Raw genomic sequence first — 19,383 nt, forward strand, 5'->3', positions numbered from 1 at the left:
CACATATACACACACATACACACACACATACACACATACACAAAATGAATTTATTTATTTTTTTTTTTGGTTTTTCGAGACAGGGTTTCTCTGCGGCTTTGGAGCCTGTCCTGGAACTAGCTCTGTAGATCAGGCTGGTCTCGAACTCACAGAGATCCGCCTGCCTCTGCCTCCCGAGTGCTGGGATTAAAGGCGTGCGCCACCACCGCCCAGCTCCAGGCTTGATTTCTAATAGAAGATATTTGACTTGGAAAAAAATCTCCAATAATAAGTTGGACATTTTTGGAAGAAAAAACAATTTGAAAAATAGCAAAGTTCTAGATTGTTAAGAAACCAGGGCCAACACACTGTAGACACAGGTCAGACTCTTACAGGTTAACTGGTGAAACAGGGAATGTTCAGGAGTGGGGAGACAATTAAGAAACCAGCTTTCTAAGTTAAAACTTGATTCTGAGTAGACCTTGTCAAGGGCTGTCTTTTAATATCAGCTTGATTATTTTTACTCTGTATCCATAGTGACTGAGTATCATAAACTAGCTGACTCGTTTATTACAAACACCAAATGCAGTAAGTTATAAAACTATGCTAAGATGCACATCAGCTGATGGACATTAAGTAAAGCATTCATGTCAGTAGTGGGGACAGTCACACCAATTCTCCACTGGTAAAGCCAGTGCTCTCAATGTTTTGTGGCTGAGCACTGAGCTCCTCAACACACTAGAGACATCTAGTCCAATTTCTTTCACAGGCAGGAACATCACCATGTTGGAAAAAGTTTAACTTAGGCAAAAAACTTATGACGCTGGAGTTAAAAAAAAAAAGGCCAAAACAAAACCAAGGCAGGAAATGACTGTTCTTAGTACCTAATACAGACATCTTTTAAATAGAAATCTGACCAGGAAGCTTTTAAATATCATTTCCTTTTTCAAAACTGAGAGGGGAAGGGGGGGCTGATATTTTGTGGTAACACTTAACTGATAAAAATGCTTACTATGGAATACAAAAAAAATTAAGAATAGAATACACACAGAAAATAGATCCTCAAATAGTTGAGTACATTTTCAAAAGTAAATGAAAAATAACTATTGCTTGCTTTTTCAGGAAACCCCACATTTCTTCAGTGGGAAACAACTGCAGGAATAGGGCAATGCAGGCTTCCCTAGGCGGGAGGTGTTGCAAGAGGCTCAGGGGCTGCTAAAGGCACAGCTAAGACCCACAGCACCAGGAAACCAACTGGTGATGCATGGTGAGCTTGTGTAAGGTAGGGGACAAAGCCTTTCCTTCACCTTTGTGGGTGGAATGGAAGCAACGAGAGAAAAATTAAGAGGTCAAAGTGCCACTTGTTGGGGACAGGCTACAAGCGAAAATCAGACTCCTTCCTCCACCAAGGTCTCTGAGCGTCCTCTGGGAAGCAGGGCAGATCTAGCACTGGCCAGTGGCTCGGATTTGGCCAGAGACAGAAGTGCCTTTTCTTCCTACCAGAAAACTTGAACGATCTTGTGAAACAGCAGCAGACAGATCCCCTTAGATCTTTACCAATGCTCTAACTAGATGTAGGACTCCCTGAGAACTACTTCCACAGTATTTTATATGCACAGGCCATTAGCAGACACAGAACAGCACAACAATGCCCTCTCCACACCACGACATTTGACAGAACATGCTCAGGCTGGCACTGAGCAGGGTGTTCATACAACCATTATGACTGCCAGCCTTGGTTTAGTCATCTCTCAAGGACCTATAATTTCTCAAGTTTTAACAAACTCTGTTTTGAGGAAATCTATTTTATTTATTAATTTTCAAATTATGTGCTTTGGTGCTTTGCCTGCATGTATGTCTGTATGAAGGTGTCGGACTCTCTGGAACTGGAGTCACAGTTGTGATGAACTGCCATGCAGAGGCTAGGAGTTGAACCAGGCTTTGGAAGAGCAGCCAGTGCTCTTAACTGCTGAGCCATCTCTCTAGTCCGTTGAAAAAATCAGTTCTATTTCAATTAACTAAGTTAAATCAAAAGGCAGTCAAGAGGGCTGACAAATTCCCTGGCTGTAAGAGTTCTGCAGTCATCCGCAGATGACCTTTAATGAGCTGAATCACTTCGAATGTTTATGTTGGTGATTCTGTCTGCAAGCGACAGAAGACGTGCACAGGGATGCAGACACCAAGCTACACTGCAAAGACAAGGAAGCTTACATGGCCACAGCATTTAACAGTTGGCAACCACATTACCGCATATTACAAACTGGAGAAGCTGCTGCCTGAGCCTCAAAATATGGAAGCAGGGAAGAAGTACTTGGTGCTCAACAGATAAAATGCTCACACTAAGTAAGGAAGGGCTAAGGCAGTCCCTGGACCCTTAGAGAATAATGGAAGGGAGCACATGAGAACTTAAGACTTTCCAGGGCCATGGCTTCTGAAATTCACAGGCATCCACTAAAATGAGAACTCAGCACCAGAGCAGCAACTTTCTCACTGGTGTCATCACAGGCAGTAGTGATTCTGCTTAATATAGTACCTAAACATCCTAAAACCAGCCCACGATTCTACGGCACCTAGCATTATTAAACAATTCAGCTTCAGCTCATTAACTCTGGCCTTTTTTTTTCTTTTACAGTGCAGTACCTGGGAAAAGTCCATGAAGTACAACAAAGAGGTATACTAACTGACAGATGAGCCACAGGCCCCGCCAAGGTTAGGTTTCTGGAGACGCAGGGACGTGTAGATTTGTAGATTCCTGTGAAGACTGCCTCAGGTATCTGTAACAGTGAGCAGTGGAGGGCCTCACTGCCGACACTTGCTGCTGTGCTACGTACGCCCTTCCCACTGCTTGTCTGAATACTGTTTCCTGGGAGCAGGCAAGGAAGGAACCGGTTTTCCATATGGTTTGTAGTTTTTTTACCCAAGTAAATGGATGCTAGACTCCTGCATCAGTACTTCGTGGCTGGAAACCCTCCTTCCGAAGGCCACCCATGTCAAAGCGGGTAGAGACTTCACAGCGCACTAATAACGTATCATCCTTAACGAAGGTCCCCTGTCTTAAGGCTTCCAGATGCATAAATGTTACGTAGCCAAAACCTTTGGGGTTCCGTGGGATTGTGGGACGCTGAAAGGCAAGCAGCTCTGGTTTAGCATCCATGACCTCTTCGTGGTTTTGCCTTATTACTGCTTCAGATTGATCAAGAATTGTAAGGCGTATGGTGCCCTGGAAGGGCCAGGGGAGATGACTGTCATAATCTCCTTGCATTGTGTGGACAAACAGGGATATATAGTTTGCACAGCGCTGAGCAGTGGGTAACTGAAGGTGTAGGCGCATGCACAGCTTGTACCCAGGTCTGCCTGTGTAGAATCCTGGGCTATGAATGACAACAGGTTTTTCCTCTTCTTGGGATTTCAAGTGCATCCCAAAGTTGCCAATCTTCCAAATGTAAATCCCATTACACTGTTGTGCTTCCATTTCAGCAACTTTGTCCTCAAGGGTTCGAATGGTCCGTTTGAGCTCGCTTACATATATACTCTGAGTTTCCATTTTGGCAGTCAGTTCCCGGATTTGATGGTCCTGTCTTACTAGGCGACTTTCCAACTGTTTGATAGTTTCCTCATAATTTGGGTCCTCTGGACAACATCCCCGGGACGGAGAGGAAGTATCACATGTACGCAAAGCAAGGTTTACATCATGAACAGCCTGGGCCAACAGTCTCATGTGCAACTGGGTATTCTCTTGCAGGTGTCGCGCCAAGTGATTTCTCTGCATCTGAAACAAAGCACAAGTCACAAGTTGGGAGCATCCACTGAGGAAGAAGAAAAGGACCCAGCCAGACAGACAAGAGGTTTGAAAAGTAGCATCACAATTTCTCTTAAATCTTTATCACTTCTCTGTGTTGTTACCTGATCCAATGAAATAATTCTCTTATTTGACTGGTGCTAACTCAAGAGCACTCAGCTGTTACTCCAATTTATCTCCCTTCTGTCAAGGTAGCATGGACACCCATCCTTCTTTGTTGACTTGAAGACAGCAAACACCTAGGTCTCCTTCTCCCATGTTCCTTCCTCTAATGTTTCTCTCATCAGAGTACCAGCTAATAAAACTTTTGCATTAGGAAAACAAGGCAAAGCTTTCTATGGATCATGCTTCCTTTAGTCAACATTATTTTTCTCCCCTTTAAAGCCGCCTGAGCCTACCTCAGCTCCCCTTATGGTGCTGACTTACTACAAACTGCCATCTCCACAGCATTCTAAGACCACCAAAAATCCTAAATATTTTATGATAATCATAACTATAAAATAATGTATATTACAGAAAAATAAAAAATACAGGTGATTAAAAAGAAAATAGGCTACCTATTTTCTGTCTTAGCATTTTGATATCATTCAGTTTTTTTTCTATGCGCACATAATATAGAACTTCCTCATAACCTTTAAGTATGAGTTACCAATTTTATCTTTTGTTTATTCTAAGTACTGTAAAAGTAGAGCAGAGAAAAACATGTAATTACGTACACCAGAGAGAACGAGGCCATAGTAAGAGTGACACATAGTAAGCTGTCAGACACTTCACACTGTGACCTCATCTTAGAGCTAACCTAGGAGACAATGCAGGACTTTCCTCCTTACCATGCACTTGCTTTGAATACTGTTTGTTCAGGTTTCTTGCCTTGTTTACCTCTCTTTTCTGTAAGAAGAACTCTGTAGCACTGCAATACTGTTTCCATTTCTTCTTACTTTTCCAAGTCAGTGCTCTAGGCTACACATGGGCCATCTCCATTCGAATGCACTACCACTAAAACACCTTTTCTTTCTCTTTAAGTTCTCAGCTGCACAGCTCTTTCTGTGTTTACTCTTTTTGTTCAAGTCTTTCCTTCCAACCCAGTGACTGAGACCATAAACCTACGGTCATTCTGGATGCCCCCTTCTCTGCCTATTGTACCTACTTCATTACTATTAGACCTTCCCACCTAAATGTGTCTAGGGTTCCTAGAGCTCTCTCTCCATTCACTTTCATTATGCATGCTGACCTTATTTTGAATGTTGTTAATAAAAAGTTCATATACTGCCTTTCCTTATTCTACTTCATATCTTCCTTGTTGTAGCTAGATTGAACAATATTAAAAAAAAAAAACCAAACCTCCAAACAAAAAAATAAGTCACTACACTTACTCTCACTTTCTCTCGTCTTCTTGTCTGTTTTTTTAGTAAAATTTTCTTTTTATTTTAAACTACATAAAATAAAGTAGGTGTGTGTGTCTGAGTTTGGGGATGCATGTGAATGCAGGTGCTATACAGATGTGTAGGAGTCCCTGGGGCCGGAGTTCCTGGTCACTGCGAGCCACATGATGTAGGTTGGTGCCAGGAACCACTGAGACATCTTGCAGAGCTGCCCTGTACACTTTTCCCCACCTGTTAAGATTCAGTCCACAGGCTGGTAAGACGGCAATGGTGCCTGCCACCAAGACTGACCACCTGAGAATGATCTCCTGGTATCTACATGGGCAAAGAAAGAACCAACTCCTATCAGCTATCCTTTGGCCTCTACATGTATGCCATGGAACACGCGTAGCCACATGCATACTGATGTGCATATGTGCACACACACAAATTAAAAAGGGCAAAGATTCAGTTATATATGTACATTCATGTGTACCTAAATACTTAAGCCATTACTACATAACAGTGTTTATATATAAATGTTTCTAAACACTTAAACTTAAATTTGTTGGTATTCTTCAGTATAGACCTGAGTATGGTATGTGTATAATATATATATTTCTGAATTCTATTGAAGAATTCAAAAAACCTTACCTTCTCATGACAACCAAAAACACTGAAGGTGCAAGGGATTGGTGCTGTCGGGCAGTCCAGATCGTAATGATTAGGCATCTGAAAATCAAAATGAAGCTGAAAAATGTCTTTCCCTGAATATCATGCTCTAGATGATGACAGTACATTTAAAAATCTTAAAGTAAGCAAAACTGTGTATTATCTACGGTTTTTTCACAATTCTGAGAAAAATTAAATATTAACAGCTTACATCACCCAATTCACTAAACTTCATTTCTTAAAATGGGTTTGTTTCTATGATAGAACACTGGTGCCCTCTTGTGGCGTTTACACACCCTAACAACTTCCACAGCAAACCCAGGGACCAGTCATACATTCATGAAAGCCTCTGAACAGACCTATTACTTCCCATATGACAATCTTTTATAAATCATCTTATCTTTGAAACCCGGGCATATTTATTTTGGCTCTACTGGGGAACTTGTTATTATATGGTAGAGATACAACCATCCTTGGCTGGATACAGCACCCCAGACTCGACTGGTCATAGGAGAAGTGTCACCAGTCAGCACAGTCAACGCTGCCTGACGTTTGCTATTCTTCTGGAAATAGAACTGAACCTGGGCACAGTCCACGGAGGCTTTTCAACATTTCTAGAAATAATCCAAGAATTTTCCCTCCTGTGTGTTTTCAACTTGTTTATTTGTGGTCCATGATGCCAGCTGAGGTTGTCGGTATAATAAAGCCAAACTGACAGGATGGGAGCAGATTATTCTGCCATTTTTCTAGGTCTTTGAGCTCTCAAATCTAGCACTGCACAGTTGCTCAACCTGCTAGTGCAGTTCACAGCATTTTCCCCAGCTCTGTCATCATCAGTGATTTCAAATTCATCAATGTGGCCAGGCTTCACCCCCTCGGTTAGGAAGGGAATGATGACTCTGGAGCACGGCCTGAGAAGAGCCTGGCATTTGCCTCTCTTCTGGGCAATGTTGATCCTCTTGAGAGCATCTGTCAGTGCATTCTTGCGCTCCATGAGGGAAGATGGTGAAGACACTTCAGCATTTAGTTTAGGGTGAGATCATCTTTTTAAAATAGTACCAAAAAAGCAGGGTATGATGGTACATGCCTTTAATCCCAGCACTTGGAGGCAGGGGCTGCTGAGTCTGACTGGCTTGATCTACATAGTGAGTTCAGGCCAGCCATGGCTACATACCCAGCCACAAACAAACAAACAACAAACAAACAAACCCAAAAGCCAAAAATAAAAAAACCAGAACCAACCAACCAAACACAGAAAAGATACCAAGGGGTTGGAGAGGCAGCTCACTATGGGAAGAGTACATTCACCTAGCAGACATCAACTCTGGGGTGCATTCCAGTACAGAGAGGAAAAAGAAAAGGAAAGGAGAAGAGGAGGAAGAGAGAGGGGAGGAGAGACAGAAAGAGGGAAGAAAGAAGTCATGTGAAAGTTGGGTCTAATTTTCACTAGAAATTGAGCCATAGTTTTTCTGAAGTTTCACTATGGTTTTTGTCTTTATTAAATTTTACTTTCATTGAGCTTTTATAAGTTTGGCATAGCATAGTTTCCTTTAAATATTAATTGAGAACAAAAAAGAAAACCAGGGGTACAAGATGACTTCATAAGCAAAACGTTTAACACCTTCAAATTAGGATTCTTGGGAAAAACACTACAAACAAACCCATGGGAACATTTAGTCAACGTCTTACCAAGTAAGGCAGTGAGGTTTTCACTATACTTCTAGCTCACACAGATTTAGTGACTAATATTCATCCTTTGTGGTAAACTCCCTAACTTTCAACAAAGAGCAATCTGAAGGAATTTTCCTTTCTTTATTAGCAATTAAAGTATAACAGTTTTTTATGGCAACTGTTGCTTTTGGTGATGCTCTGCAGTGGTTCTGGAAGCCCTCTGCATTCTGCAGGAGCTGGCGCTGCACAGTACTGTGCTGCTGAGCCGAGCTTTCTTCTGCTTCCTCCTTCTCTCGGCCAACCTCCAGACAACCAGGCCTTATGCCAATGTGTAAATGTGCTCTTCTACGAGTCTGGTTTTAAGTGGGGCCCTTCACTTTCAATTGTTTTCATTTGAAATTCATCTGTTTTGGTTCAGTTTTGATTTCTTTGTCTGTGCTGGGCACACTAGGTAGGGTCTCTAGTCCTCTGAGTTCCATTCCTAGCCAATGGAATCCTTTTATTTTTTTATTTTTTGAGAAATGTCTCTCTATGAAGTCTAGGAACTCACTATTTAGATGAGGCTGGCTTAGAACTCAGAGATCCACCTGCTCCTGCCTCCTGAGTGTTGTGTAAAGGTGTACACCAGCCACCATGATTTAAGCATCTACAAATACTAATTTTTGTTCTTTTTAAATATTTATTCAATTACATTAACACATTTTTTGTACAGCAGAATGCTTCAACATATACTGACTTTGCCTTATTTTTTATATTCTCAATTAAAAAAAAACGGTAGCACTTCTTTAAGCTCTTAAGGACACAGTAATTTGCAAAAGAGACACCTACCTGTTCTCTGATGAGGATTGTACCACAGTATTCACAGATGATATTTGCCAAAGGACAAGTCTGATCATGGATCTAAGTTGTATGAGAGAATTAAGCAATGTATGAGAAAGTCTGAAAACATAAAAAGACTAATTTTTACAGTAATTTTTTTCACTGTGTGCAAATGAAGAACATTTATGTACAGTCACAACGTAAGACTTTTGCTAGTTAATGAGACTCGGTTTTCAATCTCCTTCAAAGTTATTAGCATGCAAAACAGATATGACTCCTTTTGAACTTGAAGCAGAGCACCCCGGAGTAGCACGGTTATCATCGGCTGGTGTAATTCTCCAAGGGCAAAAGTTTCAGCCCAGCATAACAAGCTAATTACAATTCTTTCCAGTAACTTAAAGCAAGCAAGCCATCAATCAAAAGGTGTTAGGGCTCAGGCTTTGCACTTAAGCTCTCAGAAGGAGGAGTCCCACTTTGTAGAACACAGTAACTCTGGTTTAACAGATATGCCGAAAAGAAACAAACCTTCCTCATCAGTTCACCAAATCTGTTCCATTTATGACTGAGATTCTACATATTTATTATTAGCAAGTTAGCTGAATTTTCTTGACTATTTTATTTATTATTATTATGGGTTTTTTTTTTTTTTTTTTGGTTTTTCAAGACAGGGTTTCACTGCAGCTTCGGAGCCTGTCCTGGAACTAGCTCTTGTAGACCAGGCTGGCCTTGAACTCACAGAGATCCTCCTGCCTCTGCCACCTGAGTTCTGGGATTAAAGGTGTGCTCAACAATTTTCTTGACTATTTTTATCAACACACTTAATATAAAATGCTCAATTTTCTAAGAAACAAATTTAGAAGCGTATAACTTTAAGGAAGTAACTAAGTATCAGTTACAGAGGAAGGTAAACTAATGCAGGTTATTTTAGTAAAGAGTACAAGGGTAGGGTTCAATGTCACCGGAACACGGAAACATTAGGGTGAAACTAATTAGCCTCTTTACAACCCAGCCGGATGGAAACAAGTGCCCTCCCATCATGATGCTGCCAGGCACCATACTGTTTCTTTTTAAAGGTTAGCTTCAACTGAAGGACAATATAGGCACTGAAAAGTGAATGGAGCCAATGGCTTAGTACCAGTGGAACACACTTTGCTGTATTTAATAAATTCTTTCTTACAGATGCAATAGTTGACACCCTATGTAAACCAGTCTGTATCCCTCTTTCACAGTATTTGCCACCAGACTGCTCACTAATATTCATGGACAGGGAGGAAAGCAGCAGGTATCTTTCCTAGCAGCTCCTGTTTATTGTTTACTTTCAGTAATTAGTCTAACGCTTTCGAAGGATATGGAAATTTAAACTCCACATTTAAGGTCCCTTGGTTCCCTGAAACTTCATTTCTTTCATAAAACTTAGCTTTTAAAAACTGATAATATAGCTGGGTGGTGGTGGAGCAGATCTCTGAGTTTGAGGCCAACCTGGACTACAGAGTGAATTCAACAACAAAAAAATTCAAAACAAAACCTGATAATATAAATTAATTTTTTTGTATTTACATCCTTATCTTAATGCTAACCCCTTCAAATATGTACTTTAAATGTAACGAACAAATCTAAGTTAGTACATACCTCTTTCTCTTCAAATGGCATGGACACAGCACAGTTTACACAAGAAACCTGTCTCCTGGGACAATCCTCGATAACATGTATATTAAACTGGCACTTTTGGAAAGGACGTTGACATTGGGGACAATTCATAAGAGCAAATTCACAATGTGTTTGGTGATCCTGTGATAAAAGAAAATAATTGATTAGTATCTGAAAACCCTAAAAATGTTTTCTAAAGATAATCTTTTCCAAGAAAACAATTTTTTTCTTTCAGAATTACTTTTAACTGTCAATCTGACATAACACAAGTCACCTGAGAAGGGAGTCTCAATTAAGGGACTGCACAGATCAGATTGGCTTCTGGGCATGTTTACAGGGGACTGTTTAACTGTTAACTGATGGGGGAGGGTCAGCCCACTGTGGGTGGCACCATTACGTGGGCAAGTGGTCCCGGGCTGTATAAGAAAGCTAGCTGAGTAAGGGCCTCTGAGCTAGCCAGGAAATCGTGTTCCTCCAAGGATTCTGTGGAGGATTCTGTGTGAGTCCAGGCCTGACTTCCTCAACAATAGATTACGATCTAGAACTATAAGGCAAACACAACCTTACCTACTCTAAACTGCTTGGTCAGAGTGTATCTTCACAGGATAGAGACTAAATATGGACAGTAACAAAAGACCACATTCTCTAGCCACAAACAGCATGGAGGCCTTAATAAAGTCTTTCAAACAATAATTGTGATGTCAAGTTTATAAAAAGAATAAGAAGTCTCAAGTTAAATTTCCAGTTAGAGAAGTTTTGGAAAGAAGTTAGATTTCCAGATTAGTAATTTATTCTTTGCTGAAAGGGTTATGGAGGCCCCAAAATGTGAGCCTATTCCACCTTGTCTGAAGGTCAGAGTTTGAGCTTGCTCAAAGTTGTTGACAACAACTGTGTCTACACACCCTGACCTAGGGTGTGGTTGCTTGGTGTTTTGAACATTAATATGGCCCATACAAGTAGATCCACTCCACCCTGACCTAAGGTCAGAGAATTTACTTCTTTTGAAATAGGAGGTTTGACCTATGGTGTGGCTGCCTTCAGGATACTTGGGTCTAGGGTGGGCTCACTGCCTAAACAACAGAATGCTTTTCTCATGAATTAATGGCTTGATGTCTCAAGCACTGAAGCAAGTAACTGTTCTGGCTTTCCTTTGTATCATGTTAAAGCAGTCTTTTGCCTTTGTCTCCCCTTTTGTACACCCCCTTGGGGTATAAAGTGCATGGAAAAATAAACACCGGCTAACTCAGAACTCGAACTCAGAAAAATTCAGCATTCAGTGTTCACTAAGTTGCACCCCTGTTACTATCCTGTGTCACTGTGATTCCTCAACTTTCCTAATCTTCACGCCCCTACCCTGGGACACAAACCCGCCACAGCTAGGATCACAGCAGTATTCACCCCAGAAAGGTGGCTCCCGACATATGGCAGCCCACCATGGCATGGCTCACAATAAAGAGTAACTCCCACTAATAGAGCTAAAGAGGTGGCTCACTGGTTAAAAGGGAATGCTGTTCTTCAAGAAGACCAGACTTCTGTTCTCAGCACCCTCACTGGGCTGTAAACAACTTTCTGTAATCCCAGGGAATCCAATACCTCTTCCTGCCTCCATGAGCACCTGCGCATACCACACACACATACTGAAAGGAGGAAATCTTTTTTTTTAAAGAACAAAATAAAAGGGACAGACTTGAAACCCAACCTAAACATTCATAAACTATATGAATATTTGATCCAGGGAATAAAACAATGTGCAATTTAAAAAAATAGAGAAAGTATGATGAAGGTACTGAGATGATGGCTGTAAGACACGTTGTTTCTTATTTCAAAATGAGAGAAATAAAGTTAGGTTAAGATGTAATCTGCAATTAAGGAGCTCTTCAACTGTTGAACTGTAAAAGTGCTTATCTGAAACCCTCCCAAGAGCACAGACTTATTTTATTGCGGGGACAAAGTCAAAGTAGAAAGAATAAAACATTTTCTGTTTTTTTTTTTACACTTAATGATGGCAAGAATTTATTCACCCATCCTGATCTGCTATAATGATACACACACAACAGGGCAAAATCGTTATGCTCTACAGACTACATTGTGTAGTGACAACAGCTAGAAAACATCCTTAATACCTCGAGATGTCTCAGTTCCATCTTCTGCAAACAGCCTTTATTTGGGCATTTCACCGTCAAGGAAAGGATCTCTCGCTTTGCAAAATTGTCAGGAAACAGTTGATTTTCCAGCAGTATTTCATTGTCAACTGGACACTTGTGACCTGCATCCCTAAAAGAAGCAGGAACTTAAAGTTAGTAGCCTGAAATGTTCACCTTGGAAGACTGACTGCAGCTCTCCTTATGAAATAAGGCATGCATTATATTTCACAACAACACCAGAATGATAGTGCACTGTGAAGTTTATGAATTCACTTATGAAATGGATGCAAACTAACGCTACACTATTTATCAAAAGCAGATGGGCTGTAGATGGTAGGATAAATTCCAGCTGGAAAATAAGCAAAACACTGAATAAAATTATAGTTTGGCATAAAAATGAAGTGAAGGTCAGTTAGGAAAGACTTCTGGCAGTCTGGCTGTGCTCTGTAATACTGCTACAGTCGACCACTAAGTCAGACTACGCTGCTTACAGTCTTAGCAACACATTCATAGTGTTACAAACACAAGTCAAACCGGTTAGCAGAACTCTTCTGAGGCTTCTGGTAAGCTCTGAAGTGAGGTCTATGATGACACCATCTCCTGAGCCACAGAATGATTTCATTTGCTTATCGAGGGTGAACTGCCGCAGAGCTAGAGGACTTCTGTGGTGGGCTTCCCGGTGTTCTACCTCCCCTCATCTTTGGTGGGAAAATCAGCCTCAGAAAACCCGGGAGTCTGCCATTCCCTGTGAATTTTTTGATTTTCAAAATATCTTTTTAAGATATTTTATTTTTAACTATGTATCTGTATCTGTGTGGGGGCATGTGCACATGAACGCAGGTGCTTATGGAGGTCAGAGGTATTGGGTCCTGTGGAGCTGTAGGTATAGGCAGTTATGAACTACCTGCTGGGGGTTCTGGGAACTGACTTAAGTCATCTGCAAGAGCAGTAGATGCCATCCCTCCAGCCATCCAGAGATGTCTCAGTCTTGTGTCACAAAATGTGATATCAGATAAGCCACGGGAGCCTTAATCAATTACTGAAACGTTTCTTCAACACTGCTGTCAAACAGCACAGAACTAAGAGAGACAGAGCTGATCTTTATGGGTTCTGTTTAAGATTACATAATGCATGCCAGGTATGGGATCTCTGTGAGTTCAAGGTCAACCTGACCATGCAGGGAGCTCCAGGACAATTAAGACTATATTCCTTGTCTCAAAAAAAATTACACAATAAACTATCAAATACTTTTAAAACATAGAAAGTGGAAACAAACCTTGTAAAACATGCATATCTAAGGGAAAGTAATAACTTTACAAAGTAAATCTAAAACCACTACCCACAGTTTTAGAAAACCCAAAAGAAAATGAATTAGACCAAGACCCATTTTGATTTCTTTTTTTTTTAAGCTGTTTTTCTTTTTAATATTTATTTGTTATGTGTACAATATTCTGTCTGTGTGTATGTCTGCAGGCCAGAAGAGGGCACCAGACCTCATTACAGATGGTTGTGAGCCACCATGTGGTTGCCGGGAATTGAACTCAGGACCTTTGGAAGAGCAGGCAATGCTCTTAACCACTGAGCCATCTCTCCAGCCCCCCCCATTTTGATTTCTTGAATGATAGTCAATGAAGACTTTACAGCAGTTCCTTTTAAGAGATTAAAACCATATACTCTGTCATTTCTAGCTTCGAGGGAAACAGGGCTAAGGCCTCAGATTTCCTTTTGTGGGATTTGTTTTTCTTATCACTATCCTACAACTTTCAAAACATTTTGCTACAAAGATTAGCGAGGTAGCTTCCTGGACACTTGATGACACAGTGTGCATTTCTCCCTTATAGACATCAGCATGCCGCATGTGCTACCATTTTACCTAATTATACTACATTAAAACAGGTATGGGAGGATGAACCTTAAACACCGCTGGCTGTGACCTCACAGGCTGGGCTGAAGGTGGTACTATTAGCATCCAGTGGACACACAGCAGGCATGAAGCTCAGGGTCTAGACATCCTGCCTCAATAAAGAATCATCTGGCTCAAAATATCAACATCGCCAAGGCTGGGAAACAAACACATAACATAACCTTATCCTCTACCGTTCCTACTGATTCAATGCCAGGCAACACATTTCCCCTCAAATTAAAAAAATGTGCTGCTCCTTTGTTACTTAATTCAAGCCCCAAGGATGGAGTTTTATTGACAAGCTGGTACAAAAATTGAGAGGTAAGAATTCATAGACCACTGAGTATCCCAAGATGGCCTTAGTCTACTTAGAAATCATTGCAGTTTGGTCCCTAATGCAGCAATGCTCAAAACAGAGCTTTGGAGATGTGACTGGAACTCAATGAGGGCTCTGACCTCCTCAATGGATTAATCCATTTGAGGGTTCAGTCTGTTGGTCAGTGTGAAGGTAATGGAAACCTAGGAGGTGAGACCCAGCAGAACTGAATGAGGATCTTTTTGTCTTGTATATTTTAATCCAGTTACAACACTTATACACCAAGCACCTACTGTGAAAAAGGCACTATTGCTGTAACTAGAGAAAGCCAGTTTAACATCTCAGTCTCAAGGATCTACTTTCCAGTGCTGTAGGCAGAAAACAAAAACAAAAACAAACCCGCATCAGTTATCAATTGTTTAAGGGAAAAATGCTAGGGGTAAAAAAATCAAAGCTTAGCCTGATAAGGGATGGGAAACACAGGAGCCTCCTTTCATACTGCAGCACAAACTGGGATAGGCCCCTAACTCACTCACTTTTCTGTCGTCTTCTTTTTTTTCAGAGCAGCTTTTTCTGTCTGCCTACTCTTAGGATGACCTGTTTCTTTTCGTCCTTCTTTCCTTTTTTCTTTTGAGACAGGTTTATTTCTATGTAGTCCTGGCTGTCTTGGAACTTGCTCTGTAGACCAGACTGGCCTCAAACTCAGGGATCTTCCCGCCTCTGCCTCCTAAGTGCTGCGATTAAAAAAGGCATTTGCCACCACCACTCTAGGGATGGCCTGTTTCTAACATGCTCTTTGTATTTGGTTGTTATAAGCATCGTTCTTTCTTAAAATCAAATACCTTATAGATTTGATGATGCAGGCTTTGCAGAACCTGTGGCCACATGGTGTTTGCACTGGTTCCCGTAACGCCATCAAGCAGATGGGGCACTCATACTTGCTCTCCAAAGGTGGGTCAAACTCCACGTCGTATCCCTGGATCTCCTCCATGAAGGAGCTAGAGAAGTTGCCCATGCTGGCAGACCCACTTACACTGTCATCTTTCATCGCGGCACTGCAGGAGGCCATGGCAGCACAGCAGTCACTTGAGGACTGGCTGGACCCACAGCTGTTTTCACAGTTTAACAGACTCATAGTAGCTTTGTTATCAGTCAATCTGCACACAAAGCGAGAAAAAATGCTTCAGCATACAAACACATAGCTTACCCATACTAGTCACCTAGTAGCTCACGCATACTGTGTTAATATTATTTACAAATAACTTCTAGAGTGACTACCACTTCATGGTAAGTTATCTGATTCCCTCCTTCAAAATGTTTATGAATCACCTATGCCGAACACAAAGGAAAGTTCCCAGTCTATGCAATGACAACGGGAGGTTGGAAAAGGAAAGCCCTTCAGTTACTATGCCCGAGCATCTGTTTACACCAAGATCGGGAATTTAGTGTTCACTGCCATGCCCAGCACAAGAGTTTTTCACATAGTGGTAGATGCTCACTAAACATCTACTGAGGAGGTTTTTCACGTAATCAAGGGTCCGTTAGGTATTCTCAGTTGAAGAGAATAGTACAGCCTGCAGGAAACAGCAGTACTGGTTGTGTGTGTAATCTGGACCACTCAGAACTTAAACCCCATGTGGATTTCTAAATGCTCAGCATGGCAATTTCTTTTATATAGAAGGAATGGAATTTAAAAGTGTATATTTATCTTTCTGCCTTCAAGTCAGATCAGATGACAATGTTTCACTACTAGTGACTGGAAAAACATGTGAGGTTTCTTTGCCTATGGAAAATCATTGTATTAGGAGCAGATAGATGCCTTCACATTCTAAACTGTTTTATTATATATATATATATATATATATAATGTATATATATATATGAGATATGAATGTTTAAAAGCAACTTATAATACCTATAACCAGTCAGGTCTTTAGCTTAATTATCCTGGAGGAAATTCCTAATGTAAACTATAGTTCTAGAAGCAGAATGCAGACCTCTAGTCAATACAGCAGACAATAACCCCCATACCAGTCTACATAAAAATTCTGTCTCCCAGTTTGCAAATTGGAGGATTAAGCTACCAGGTCAGTGAGATGGCTCAGTGGATAAAGGTGCTTGCCTCTAAACCTGACCACCTGAGTCTAACCCCTGGAACCCATAAGTTGTCCTCCGACCTCCATACAGGTGCCACCTACACTCCTCTCACACAGCAGTACACAAATGTATTAAACAACAATAAAACCCCTAACAACAACAACAACGAAAGGAGTTCTCCGTTGGGTCTGGTGGGGGCAGGTCTGTAATCTTAACTACTAGGGAAGCTGAGGCAGGAGGATGGATTCTGGATGAGCCCGCTTTAAAACAGTCAAAAGAGGGTTGAGAAACAGCCCAGTGGCAGAGGACTTGCCTGGCCACTGTGAGGCTCTAGGTTCAACCCCTTGAACTGGAAATAAGGACAGGGCTCCCAGTCTTTGCACCCCTAGAAACAAACACCTTTCTGGATGCCTCAAGTCTTTCAGTCACTGTCTGACAGGTTCCTACAGAAACAGGAGGGGCTGGAGGACAGCTCAGAGGTGAAGAGCTCCTGCTCTTCCAGGGGATCTGAGCTGGAGCCCTTCTCCCATGCTGGGTGGCTAATCTACCCGTAACTCTGGCTCTAAGGGAATCTGGCTTCTCTATGCACCTGGACTTGCATGGACAAATAACAGAAAATAAATCGTAAAAAAACAAAACAAAACAGAAAAACGAAAACATCGAAGTGCAGTGCTCTGGTCGCAGTGGCAGAGCTGTAGTGCAGTGCAGCCTCGGGGCTAGGCAGTCTGTACCTAGGCCTTTCTTAGTCTTGTGGTCATGACTGGGGCAAACCGGATAACCCTATGCTTCAGTTTCCTCTCTTATTAGTGAGAGTTCCATCTAGAGTTCCTGCTAGAATGACATGTGTTAATATGCACTGAACACTGAGAGCTGTAGTTGCAGTCAGAACAAGTTATTATTTCATACAGTTTTACACAGGATTGTCTTCGCTTATTAGAGTGAAACCATAGAGTTTAAAAAGGTCAACTTGCCTAAGATCACCAATTAAGTAGCAGAATGAGATCAATCCACAAGTCTACCTGACCCTGGAACCTTCTGCACTACATTATGTTTATCTGTGTTGTGACAAAATAATTTAAAATTTATTTCTTTTTAAGTGCTGTCCAGTGTTATTACACTGAGTTGATTTAACTCCAAAAAGTCACCTGACACCTCATACCATTTTAATTTATTTTTGATATAGTTTTGAAAAGTTGAAATTACCTCCTAAAGCCTTGCCATTTCTAACGTGAATTCCTGGGACAAGCCCATTCTGACTGGAAGACAGGAAAGAATGAGAAACTGGCACACAGCAGAACTAGGCAAAGATTGAGTATTAGACCGCCCGCCTTTACTGCCTTTATATGGAGGACAAAGGACAGCTGTGCCTCTCTATGGATTGCATCCTACCTCTACTTCTTTAGTCATGGTTTCTAAAGTAGACCTGTCGGGGAAGAGCATGCAATTCTCAAAATTTTCTAATACATGACGTTGTTTACGCAGTATATATCGAAGGCTTTCAAATCTCCACTCCCACATAGTATGTACCAGAATGTCCATTTTATACACCCTTCATAAGAACAGGCCTTTAGAATCTTAGTCTGTTTTGTTCTGCTTTGCGTAGTAAAGTCACTTCTGAGACATTGATATTCATTACTAAGCTATACAGCACATATCACAGTGCTAGCTGTGTCTGTGTGGCAAACCTGAGGGAACTAAGATTGCCCTTCCTGCCAAATGTTCAATTTAAAATTCAGCTATGTCAGGCTTTATACTGCTTTCTCGCTGTCCACTTGAAGACTTGAGTGTCACCTGATTTAAAGAGCTCTTTTGCGAACTACACATTCCTAGTTAAACATGCTTGACAGTAACAATTAACAATTTGAGAGAATTTCCACTGAAGGAGCACACTACAAGTACATTCTTAAAAACCTGTACGGGCATCCGTGGGCAAAGGCGAGGAGAGAACATAAGGAGGGTGAGAAGGGGGCCACGGCATTCTGAACTCTCTCAGCAGCCATTATTACCTGTTCAAGGTCCCTCCTTGGGAGCTGCAGAGACAGCTCAGCAGTTAAGAACAAGTGCCGTTCTTCCAGAAGACCCAAGTTCAGATCCAGCATCCATAGCAGAGTCTCAGAACCACTTATCAGTTCCTGGGGATCTATACCTTCTTCTGACTTCTGTGGGCTACACACCTGTGGCATACACACATACACACATTAAATAGAATTAATTAAAAAGATAAAAATCCCCCTTACCATTGCCAAGGTGGGGGAGAGTTCACAAAGCACCGCCCTTTTCCAAGGTCTGACTTACAGTTAAAGGTTGCTGGAGGGACATTTCCGCAGTAGTGCAGTCACTGTTACGTTGCCTATGTCCTGAGGGCATCCCTAATTAAACTCATGGGTTTATCAAATATGAACATACATACATATCCGCTCTTAGGGTATAAAACACCATGGGCGTTATTAGGAAAAAAAAAACCTACCAATATCAAGTTGCTTTCATTACTTTCCATGCTTTAAGAACAGAGAAGCTCTATGTATTCCAAATACTCTTCAGATAATACATACACCTTGAAGGTCTACAGGTGTGTGTGCACCTGTACGTGTGTATGTGTGTTTAACATATACTGCGATATTTTAACACACAGTGTAGAAATTAGACTCAAACTTGATTACTACTAGGGAAGTTAAGCTACAACAAGCACAGCCACCTTTTCTGAGGCAAGTTAAAATATTTTACCTCTACTTTTATGTGTTGCAATGACTTAAGTAACAAAGCCACATCTCTATAATTTCCCAACAGTGAGTAGTTGTCTTTATTAACACTTAGAGAAGAAGGAATGGTGTCCTGAATCAGCTACAGAGGTGAGAATACAGTGGTGTGTGTGTGTGTAGAACACGGTGCTCTGAGCAATCCACGAGCTGCTACAAAAGCAGACTGGTGTGTGTGTGTGTGTGTGTGTGTGTGTGTGTGTGTGTGTGTGTGTGTGT

The 19,383-nt window shown here is 41.3% G+C and overlaps 1 protein-coding gene and 1 pseudogene across 1 annotated transcript in view; both read right to left on the reverse strand.

The window, feature by feature from the left end:
- Positions 1-162: 162 nt before the first annotated feature.
- The window catches only part of Traf6 (TNF receptor associated factor 6), a 21,799-nt gene continuing 2,578 nt past the window's right edge, over positions 163-19,383 (reverse strand). Inside the window, exons 2-8 of the mRNA XM_005364102.2 lie at positions 18,415-18,582; positions 15,154-15,468; positions 12,072-12,222; positions 9,931-10,089; positions 8,311-8,382; positions 5,794-5,871; positions 163-3,748 (exon numbers count right to left, since the gene is read on the reverse strand). Of these exons, the coding sequence (XP_005364159.1) occupies positions 2,912-3,748; positions 5,794-5,871; positions 8,311-8,382; positions 9,931-10,089; positions 12,072-12,222; positions 15,154-15,446 (1,590 nt within the window). The 5' untranslated portion in view covers positions 15,447-15,468; positions 18,415-18,582 and the 3' untranslated portion in view covers positions 163-2,911. The remainder of the gene's footprint in view (positions 3,749-5,793; positions 5,872-8,310; positions 8,383-9,930; positions 10,090-12,071; positions 12,223-15,153; positions 15,469-18,414; positions 18,583-19,383) is intronic.
- LOC106144262 lies at positions 6,367-6,817 on the reverse strand (annotated as a pseudogene).

The sequence above is a fragment of the Microtus ochrogaster genome (genome assembly GCF_000317375.1).
Source record: "Microtus ochrogaster isolate Prairie Vole_2 chromosome 14 unlocalized genomic scaffold, MicOch1.0 chr14_random_1, whole genome shotgun sequence".
In the NCBI taxonomy this organism is placed as follows: domain Eukaryota; kingdom Metazoa; phylum Chordata; class Mammalia; order Rodentia; family Cricetidae; genus Microtus; species Microtus ochrogaster.